The following is a 10856-nucleotide window of genomic DNA, read 5'->3' on the forward strand; positions in this document are numbered from 1 at the left end:
CTTTTGGAGCAGAGATAGTCTCATTATCCATTTAGGAGTTCCCAAGACCAAAAAAGTATCTGGTATAATTAAATGTTCAATAAAAATGTGGTGAATTTTGAAAACAGTGAGTCCATGTTACAGAGTACACCAGCAACAGAGATCATGGAATCCTATCACCAAGTTCAAATCCCACCTCCACTTACAACCTATGCAATCTTGAATAAATTAAAATTACTTAGCTGTGTCTTGGTTTTTCTCATGTAGAAATTGAACATAATAATAGTATTAAAATAGAATTAATAGAGCTAATGTCATGTAAAATGCTTACTACAGTGCCAGGGACACAGTATGCACTAAAAAATTAGCTATTGTTACCATAAGAATAGAGGAAGAAAAAACTGTTTCTGGAGGGTGCTGACAGACTCAAGAAGAGGTTAAGCAATGGGCAATGGAGAGTAAAGTGTCACTAGGGTCCTCTTAAGTAACAGACACATTGGGGTGCTTCGGTGGCTCAGTCAGTTGAGTGTCCAACTCTTGATCTCAGTTCAGGTCATGATCTCATGCTTCATGGGATTTGACCCCTGAGTCGGGCTCTGCACTGACAGGGCAAAGCCTGCTTGGGATTCCCTCTCTCCCTCTTTCTGTCCCTCCCCTGTTCTCTTTCTTTCAAAATCAATAAGGGGCGCCTGGGTGGCGCAGTCGGTTAAGCGTCCGACTTCAGCCAGGTCACGATCTCGCGGTCCGTGAGTTCGAGCCCCGCGTCAGGCTCTGGGCTGATGGCTCGGAGCCTGGAGCCTGTTTCCGATTCTGTGTCTCCCTCTCTCTCTGCCCCTCCCCCGTTCATGCTCTGTCTCTCTCTGTCCCAAAAATAAATTAAAAAAAAAAAAAAAAAAAAGTGGGAAAAAAAAAATAAATAAATAAATATTAAAAAAAAAAAAAAAAAGGGGGCGCCTGGGTGGCTCAGTCAGTTAAGCGGCCGACTTCAGCTCAGGTCACCATCTCGCGGTCCGTGAGTTCGAGCCCCGCGTCGGGCTCTGTGCTGACAGCTCAGAGCCTGGAGCCTGCTTCCGATTCTGTGTCTCCCTCTCTCTCTGACCCTCCCTGGTTCATGCTCTGTCTCTGTCTCAAAAATAAATAAACGTTAAAAAAAAAAAATTAAAAAAAAAAAAAAAGTAACAGACACATTAAGTTATTGAGAACACCCTACTGGGAAAGGGGAAGGAGAACAGAGGGACCACAAACCTTGGTTTGTGGCTTATGCTTATGCTCTCTGCCTCCAGTCCCCAGCTTCTTCTTTCCCCACAGTTTCTCCCTAGTTGCCCAGGGCCAAAAGCCCCATGGCCACAACTCAGCATCCCCTTGGGAAAGCTGCACTTTAGAGAGAACTAATGAGTTTACATTTACCTACCAGATTTTCCTCTGAGGAGCAAAGAGATAACAAAGGACTTCAAGAAGGAAAAACACAAAGAAATAAAGTGGAGATAAGGAATGACATCAGATGGATTACAGTGGGTTGGCTTTCAGGACAAATAGTCCCAGGTGAATTGAGCCTACACTCCTCGGAGGCATCCTCTGGCAGTGCCAGTGTTTGCATGTGCTTCCATGGTCAAAGATGCAAAGAAGCAGGATCTGGAAAAAGGAACAAGGACTAAAAAGAGGAAGCTACAGAGGCACCTGGGTGGCTCAGTCAGTTAAGCGTCCAACTTTGGTTCAGGTCACGATCTCACAGTTCATGAGTTCATGCCCCACATGGGGCTCTCTGCTGTCAGCACAGAGCCTGGAGCCTGCTTCAAATTCTGTGTCTCCCTCTCTCTGCCCTTCCCCACTCATGCTTCGTCTCTCTTCCTCTCTCAAAAATAAATAAACATTAAAAAAAAATGTTTTTAAGCTGAAACTACAGAAATAAAAATTCTAGCCCAATTTGAAGAAAACTGCAACAGAGGTATTCAAAGAGGTAATAGGATGACCCAAAAGATAGCTCCCTACCATTAGAGGGGTTTAAACACAGACTGGGAGTGATCACTTACTGGGGATGTTCAACATCCCTTTAAGATTCAAGTTCAATAAACATTTGAATTTCTACACTAGCCATTGTGAGAGATTAGGTGCTAGGAACACAGAGATAAAAAATGATATGGTTGTCCCCTCCCAGAGTTCACCACCTAATCAGGGGGGAAATACAACATGGTTTAAGTGCTGACAGAAATCCATATAAGGTACCATGGGGCAGAGAGCAAATCCTCAGATTGTGTGCCTATGACTCACTGGTAAGGTGCAATATGGCATTAATTAAAAATGGAAATGCTTCAAAAGCAGTTTATAAGCAAATGCTGTCAGGTGATATTGTGTTATTTCCAGAACAGATAGTTAAGTGTGTCAGCTAACCTTTGCTATTAGGTTAATATTCCTTTCATCCTGAGCCGAACCCACAATATACTGATGTCTGCTATATGCCAAGTACCAGGCAAAGCACTGAAGAAATGTATAGAGATGAGAAAGACAGTCCTGGCATTCAAGGAGTTAGAACATTCCTCTTCACCTTTTCCTCCTCTCTCTCTCCTATCCCCCTTTATTGACCAAGTAACACCTTAAATTCCTTCTGGAAGTAGAAGAGTTATTAAGACATAAGCTTAATTGGAGGCACCTGGCTGGCTCAGTTGGTGGAGCATGCAACTCTTGATCTTGGGGTTGTGAGCTTGACCTCCACATTGGACGTAGAGATTACTTAAAATCTTAAACAAACAAACAAAAACAAGACATAAGCTTAATAAAAAAGTGACTTGCAAAAAACAAGAGTGAGCTGGGGATGGGAGGTATAAAGGTATGATGAGAAACCAAATGGGAAAGATTCTCTGCAGACAGGCTATCTGCCAAAGTATGAAACTCTGCATAAAAAGTCAAGGTTATATGTAGGCCTTTTTGTCTATAACTTCTCTATCACCATTTTTTTCTTCTCTCAACTTAATGTTATCAGCACGGGTTATTAACAATTATTATGCATTCACTCACTCATTCACTAGTATTTACCTGATAGAAAATAGTACCTAAGTACCTGACAGGAACTGTATGAAATACAGGCAGAGTAAAATACTGGGATCCAGGACTTTCAAAGCTGCAAGAGACCTTTAGAACGTCATCTAGTCCAAACCTATCAATTCACAGATGAAGAAGTGAGGTACAGAGAGATTGAAATCTTTCATGAATTCACATTTTCATGCATTTATTGAATCATACTCTTTGCCAGACACCAGGGACACAAGGCTTTCAAGGAGAGGCTAATCTCATGGGAAACAAACAGCATGATTCCAGTCAAATTACCTCTATAAATGAAGTCATATACTTACATAGTAGAAATGTCCACTGTAGGACAGTATTAGAAGTATACAGTACTCACACTGCCCAAAATAGTTAAAAGCACAGGTGCTGGAGTCATCTTGGATTTGAACTCCAGCTCTGTCACTTACTTAGCTATATAACATTGGGCAAGTTACATAAATTCTCTACATCTCAGTTTCCACATCTATAGAATGGGGATAACCATAATAGTACCTACCTTGTAAGATTTTGGTATTAAATTAGAAAATGCATATGAAACACTTGGCACAGAGTAAGTACTCTATCTTATTTCACCTTCAGCACTCTGCCTCAGCATTCTCCTCCTGAGCCCAGGCCTCAGAATCTCAACACAGCCTTTTAAGCATCTATTATCATTTGACTGTCTCTAAGATAAAACAAATCTGCTATTCCTAGTCTAGAACCTAGGAGTACTTTTTACTACTCTGTTTTTTTCCCACTACACTATGCTATTACTCAGTTTACATACCTTAAAAATAATCCACAGAGGCATCTGGGTAGCTTAGTCGGTTAAGCATCTGACTTTGGCCCAGGTCATGATCTCACACTTCATGGGTTCGAGCCCCGTGTTGGGCTCTGAGCTGACAGCTCAGAGTCTGGAGCCTGCTTCAGATTCTGTGTCTCGCTCTCTCTCTGCCCCTCCCCCACTCGCACTCTGTCTCTCGCTCTCTAAAAACTAAACATTTAAAAAACAAAAAAAAAAAACAAAAAAAATCCAAAGATAAATAGTTAAATATCCAAGATTAAACTTCAATCACACATACCTCAATCCCCCAGTAAAATCTTGGCTTTGACCAAGAGTCTCTAGAGAAGAAACTCCTGGAAACAAGAGACATTTATCAAAGGTCTATCAGGAGAGACCCACAAGAAAAGGGAGGGGGGGAAGGCAGTGATTACTCCTTTGAAGAAGCAAGGGATTTCTATACCCTGCCTGTTAGAGCTTTACCAGTCTAGCGGAGAAGAGGAGATAAGACATGAATTGCCACTTCCTTTTTGATATACCCATCCCACCTACTCCCTAGCACAGCACCTGTGACATGTTTTTGTACTTATTTATCAGTGTTTCTCTTCTCATGTTAGTCTGTGAACTCCCTGAAGGCAATTATCACACCTTCTCCATCTTGGTATTACCAAGAATAGCACAGTGCCTGGCACATAGAAGGTGCTTCAGAAATGTGATGAATTGATAAATGAACACAGAGAAAACTATCAAAGGCAGGGAAAGAAGACATCAGTGTAGATCAGAATAGTTCCAGAAGTCAAGACAGCCTTGGGCTAGAACCTTAAAATACAGGTGGGATTTGAAACATACAGACAGGACAGCACCAACAAAGACCTGGCAGTAACCAGAAACATGATGCACCATATGTTAGAACCAGAAAGTTTTAAACACGATTTAGTCCAACAGTCCAATTTTTATAGGGATGTTGTAAACATTCAATTAAAAAGCATGTACTACTAAGCAGAGGAGCTGGCATATCACAAATATTCACTAACTGGTAGCTATTATTACTATTACTCAAAAATAATAATTATCAAACACTTAGCAGGTACCTGCTGTATGTTAAGCAGCATGCTGAGGGAAGGGACTATAACAACGAGCAAGACAGACTTGAATTCTGCTCTCTAATGTAGCTAAGAGTCTAGTGGGGAAGACAGACAAAATAATCTTTGGTAGACCTGGGCTAGGAGGAAGTAGAGTGAGGGGCTGAAAGAAGAAAGAGTAGGGTCATCCAATCAATGGGCAGTAAGAGAGAACTGTGTGTGTCTCAAAGTGTGTCTTGAGACATGTCAGGGGTTCTGAGTCCCCTTAAGTACCCCAAAGTTTCAAAGTGAGATTTTGTTTGAATAAAGGCTTTTGTGGCTAAATAAAGATTTAAAAACCACCAATCTAGTCCAATTTCCTCTTTTAATAAGAATAAAACAGGGCGGTGGCTCAGTCGGTTAAGTGTCCAGCTTCGGCTCAGGTCATGATTTCACAGTTCATGAGTTCGAGCCCTGCATTAAATTCTATGTCTGTCTATGCTGACAGCTCAGAGCTTGGAGCCTACTTTGGATTCTGTGCTTCCCTCTCTCTGCCCCTCCCCTGTTCACACTCTGTCTCCCTCTCTCTCTCTCTCTCAAAAATAAATAAACATTAAAAAAAAAAAAAAAAAGAATAAAACAGGGTCCAGATGAGGTAAATTACATACTTGAGGCGATAATACCTCAAGTTAGTTGTAGACTGGGATACTTGCTTTGAACTTGAGCTGGAAACTACCCACTGATCTGTATGTCACATCATTCTGGCAGATGAACAAGCACTGGGAGTAGATGCATCCAGAATTCACAGGCACTGGCCAGGCAGGCAGTCTGGCCCTGATTGGATGTTGATGCACTTTTCTACCTTAGGTCTCAAGCTGGGTCTCTGTGTCAAAATGATGCCTCCAATTCCTCTCTAATGTTGACCAGCTACACCTTCCAGGAGGAACTCACTGGCTCCAGGAGTAGGTCTGCTTCTGGACCACCTATCTGGTACCCATGCTTTATACTACTAATATCCTCAAGCACCATGTAGTTTGGCAAGTTGAGAGCAAGAACTGAGTTTAACTAGTTATCACAGCCTGTTTACTACCTACCCTGAGTTGGCTAGACCCATCTCTCATCTTCCTAACTACCACTAAGCTAATCACTCCTCCCAACCAGGGGTTTAGCAGAATCAGGTTATCAGTAAATTAAAGGACCTATATGGAAAAACCAATATTCCTCTGGTTAACCCCTACTTAACACCTCTCAAGAATGAAATACTGCTTCATAATTTGGAGATTAAACTTTTGTATATATAGAAAGGGGTAGTTTACTTTGGTAAGATGAGCCTGCAGTTTAGGTCTTTAAACTGAGGAAAAACAAATGCTTTGGAATCTGGGAAAAAAAAAAAATGGGTTTAAATCTTAGTGATACCACTTAGTAGTTGCAATATCCTCGGCATTCTCAAATACTCTGAACCTCAACTTCCTCGACAATAAATAGGGAATACTAATAAAATTACCATTACAAACGTGAGACTCAAAATGCTCTTTTGAATCACAGTCACTTATCAAATGTACCATATCAATTTTCACATGAGATCATTAAAATCATAGTTTTAAATTACCTACCCCTATAGCACAAATAATGGAGAAATGGAACCAAGGTGCTCAGTACAGCATGGGCTAAGTTCAGGATAGCATAGGCGGACCTGGGTTGGAATCTGCACACAGCCCCTGCCACCGCCCCCTCCCTCACAAACTGGAATCCTAGAAAAGTTACTCAACCTCTCTAGCCTCAGTCTCCTCAAGTACAAAGTGCAGCTAATCTAACTTACAGGGCTGCTATTAGTGATGAATGAGATAATGCAAGTAAAGGGCTTTAAACAGGAGCTGGTTTACGGTAAGGACTCAATAAACAGTAAGTTTTTCTATCGGTAGCTCATTTCCTAAACCCTATTTTCTCTACACCTCTCCAAAACTAGAGAAGCACTTAGCAAAGCCTAAATTACTTCAACAAATAATGAAAAGACAAAAGAAGAGGAAAGGAATGATGGTTGCTATTCCAGACCACTTATCATGCTAATGGAATCTGATATTGGAAAACACAGGTACAATATCCTGAAGAACAAAACCACAGCATGTGCAATCTTTCCAAAAAAGTGGCAAAGAGCACCAAATGTGTCTTAGTTAGGCTATCCACTACCCTTTTATAATTTGGGCCCTACAGTAGTTTACCAAGCAGAAAGAGCTACAGGAAGGCAACTCTGATGCCACATGTAAATCACTACTTCTTTGTAAACCCAACCTTTATTTTTTCAGCTCAAGCTCATCTCTATTATAAGGATTTCACTGACTCCTCCTAGCAGACTCAACCACTTGCCCCACTGAATTTTTTACACACTTCCAATATAACAATTACCTAATAAAGTAGAGCTATTTGCATGCCTCTTCCCTATACTCTAAGTTGGTAAAGATCCCGTCTTACATTGCCAGTGCTTAACACACAGACCTCCATAATTGCAAATTACAAGGATGGATTTCACCTTCTTTTTCACTAACTAAAGCTGCTAAGAGACAGCTGGGTAGACTTTAGTAGAAACTCACATAAACTAAGTCTACCAGACCAGACCCCTGGTTCTTGTTTGTGTGTTTGTTTGTCTGGGAGAAGGGAGCTTGAAGGGATTACTAGCTGTTCCAGCTTCTCAGAGTTATTTTCTCAAACACACAAAAGATAGAACCAGTCCATACAGAATTTCCAGACCACAGATTATATCTTTCTATGTAAACAAAACAAGTAACAGAAGTTTCTGGGATGGATGCTAGTGGTTACATATAAAGTTGACCTCTAGGCACGACACTCTAATAAGTCTGTAGTATAAGCATATTATACAACTAGAAGCTCTCAAATTCTTAAAACAATAAGGGAAGAAAAGCGAAGAAGCAAAAATAAAAACTGTCTTACATCAAAACTTTAAGTTCTTTTCCCCTCTGCCAATACTTTTTTGCTCTGTATCTCAATGAACCCTGATATATGTAATTGAAATCAGACTCCCTCAAAGGAGGGTTCATGACTAACAAACCATACGTAATAACTTCAATACTGTATTTATTTTTTCCAGGGCACTTTCAACTATATCTCACTGAACCACAGTCAACCGTAATCACAGAAACTTAAAACTGGATGGGGCCTTGGAGGTCATTTCCACAACCACCCCATATCACCAACCAAGTGGTATCCAAACACCTCTAGTGGTTGAGAGGTATGGGTCTAAAATGTTTCCTTAAAAATCTTCCCCTGCTCTAACCACCTGTCAGTTTCTCAGTCTCTTCCCGCCACCTTAATAACCCCAATCAAGTAAATCAAATCCACCAAGTCATCCTACCACCAAGCAACAGTCTTAGCTTCTCAAGTGCACCTCTACTCCCTTTCTCTGAGCCTCACCCCCAATTGTCCCCAGTCACCCACCTCCAATACACAGCCAGAGCCTCTAAGATTCTGATCCCTCAGAGATCCCACTGGTGGTGGGTGGACCCCTGACAATCAACCCCCTTCCTCCTATCCCTCTGAGTTGTCCATATGCTGTCCTACGCAAGGCTATAAGCAACCCTTGCTATGAATGTACCTTTGGCCTCACAATAATCTCCCTTTCCTGTCTTACCTTCTATTTACTTCTCAGCGCTATCCCTTCATCCCCTTTAAACTCAATGTCTCTTTCCTCCTAGTGATTCAAGGACCACCGGTAATTCAATACATCAGTTGTTAAATGTCCATTAGACAGGTAAAGGGGACATACACCCTCAAGGAGCTCACCCTCAAAGAGCTCAGAGGTCTAGAAAGAGCCAGAAATAGAGAATCATTTACCCCATTAGACTCAGCTCCTCTGGGAAGCCTTCCCTAGCTCAAATTGAACTGCCCTCTTCTCAGTGCCACCATTATACCTCTGATGCTACGACTAGTTTTCCTTCTGTGTCTCCCATCACTAGGCTGTGGGCTCTTCTATGGAAGGGCCCCTATGTCTCTAGCACTTAACCCAGGACTCAGCACAAACATATGTAATGTTTGTTAAATGAGTGAAACGATGAATTCCGGTATACAATCATTCATTCTTCCATTAGGTGCACAAAACTTTATGACACATTATGTACCAAGTCCTAGAGTGTAATGATAAATAAAACAGTTCTTACATAAAAATAACTCTCAACACTGTAATACTAGATTAGCACTCTTCCCTGGTGTGCGTCCCCAACCCCCACCCCAAACCAAGCTGGTCTTCTCCTACAGCGAAAGTCCGGCCTTCCCACGCAGAAGTCCACGCCCCTCCAACTCAAGCTACCCCTCAGCCCTTCAGTCCTACCCCTACGACCCCCAGTTAATAATCTCAAATCTAACGCCCTCACTTCTTTGGCTTCTCTCCCTGTCCTCAATCTCCACCCTCGAGGTTACGGCAAGTCTTCTATCCCCATGACCGCCTTTCAGTCCCGGAGTGCAGGTTACCTCTGATTTCCCTCTCCGCGCACCCGCCCCCCAGTTGGCTCCTTCCTTCTCAGGGTCCCGCCTCCCCTAGGACCCCACTCCCGATAACCTCTCCTCTCCCTCCCTTCAGGTTCAGGCTGAGCCTCTTCTCTCCTTGACTCTCAACATTTCTTACCTCATCTAGCTCCCGTTCCCCGGCAGCACCTCCTCCAACCTCCACCTCTACCACTGCCGCCATCTTCACAGCTCTCCCCCTCCCTCCGGTCCCCGCGGGAGCCAGCTGCTTCCGCCGCTCAAGTGCTCCTAGCCAATCGGCGGCGCAGGCTCCGGCAGGGGGCGGGGCAACAAGTCAGGACGAGTCTTGAGCGGTACTAAGAGACTATCTACCTGCTGCTCACTTAAAGGTCAAGGAGGGACGGTTTCCATGCGCTTCTAAGCTTCCCTGGGGGAGGGTTCTTGAAAAATGAGAAATTTGGCTTGGATTTTTTCAGTGCAAATATTTCACCAATTCTCCCCTTGGGAGCGCCAAAAAGAAGGGTCTCTACATCGTCAACTTTTGCGACGCTCCCTCACTCTAAGCTCCAACGAGAGAAGCGTGGAGGCTAAGGACTACATTTCCCAGAATACATTGACTCTGACCCGGAAGTTTAGGTTCCGCGCTGTGGACAGATTTATAGTGAGTGGAAATTTGCATAAAATATAACTAAAAATATACCTTTAAAATAGATATAAAACATACATAGATGCACACGAATGCATTTTACTGGCTATATCACATGTCTTCTTGCCTCGGTGGGAATCATTTTTCAAAAACAGCGGCTTCTTGAGGCCCCAGGACAAATTCCCGGAATTCCGGAGGCGGAGAGTAGTGCTACGAATCAGAAGCCGGAGGTCAGAGGGCCAAATTGGCGGGAGAAAGGACTTTGTGGTCCGCGATCTGAGGCTGTGGTGGCTCTTCCAGGTCCGTTGTTCCGGGTGAGGGGCTTTGAGGGTTGTTGGGGGTGGGGGGGAGGTGGGCAGTTGCAGAGAATGGGCAGCGGTCAAGGAATGTACAGAACAGCGCGTTCCGAGGAGAGGGGGAAGTGCCTGCACGGTTTAGTCTCCCGAAGCTGAGAGCTGAAGAGTCTCGCACCTAGTAGGTGCTTTGACGGGCCAAGCTGAATTAATATTTACTAAGTACCCACCATGTAAAAAGGGTTTTGCGTACATCAGGAAGCCATTGATGATTCCTAATAGAGGAGTAACAACGAGAAACAAATTTAAGAAGATTGATTTGAGAGGGGAGAACAAATTAAGAGACTTGTATATTTAGTTGAACATTTGTTGCGTCTTTACTACGTGGTGGGCTCTAGGGGTATAAAGGTGAATGATTTAAGGCACCACTCATGCTCTGGGGAGCGTCCAACGTTCCTGTACTAACCTATTTTGTACTTGCTGCTCCATTGCCCTGTGGTTGCATTCTAGTTGTTTCACGTGTTTGTTGGAATCTCACCACCTGGTCCAGATCCGTTCCCTGCCCACTGCCCCCACAAGCCCAT

At 43.1% G+C, this 10856-nt stretch overlaps 1 protein-coding gene across 4 annotated transcripts in view; it reads right to left on the bottom strand.

The window, feature by feature from the left end:
- The window catches only part of RNF121 (ring finger protein 121), an 83407-nt gene extending 73237 nt beyond the window's left edge, over positions 1 to 10170 (bottom strand). Inside the window, exon 1 of one of the 4 annotated variants that reach the window (XM_058687928.1) lies at positions 10058 to 10170. Coding sequence is in view for 2 of the 4 variants with exons in the window: in XM_058687925.1 (XP_058543908.1) it covers positions 9494 to 9556 (63 nt within the window). In the remaining 2 variants the exon portion in view is untranslated. Of the gene's footprint in view, positions 1 to 9493; positions 9608 to 10033 lie in introns of those variants that run through there. The other 3 variants (XM_058687926.1, XM_058687925.1, XM_058687924.1) reach the window with 3 other exon arrangements.
- Positions 10171 to 10856: the final 686 nt, after the last annotated feature.

Source organism: Neofelis nebulosa, chromosome 10 (genome assembly GCF_028018385.1).
Source record: "Neofelis nebulosa isolate mNeoNeb1 chromosome 10, mNeoNeb1.pri, whole genome shotgun sequence".
Taxonomy (NCBI): domain Eukaryota; kingdom Metazoa; phylum Chordata; class Mammalia; order Carnivora; family Felidae; genus Neofelis; species Neofelis nebulosa.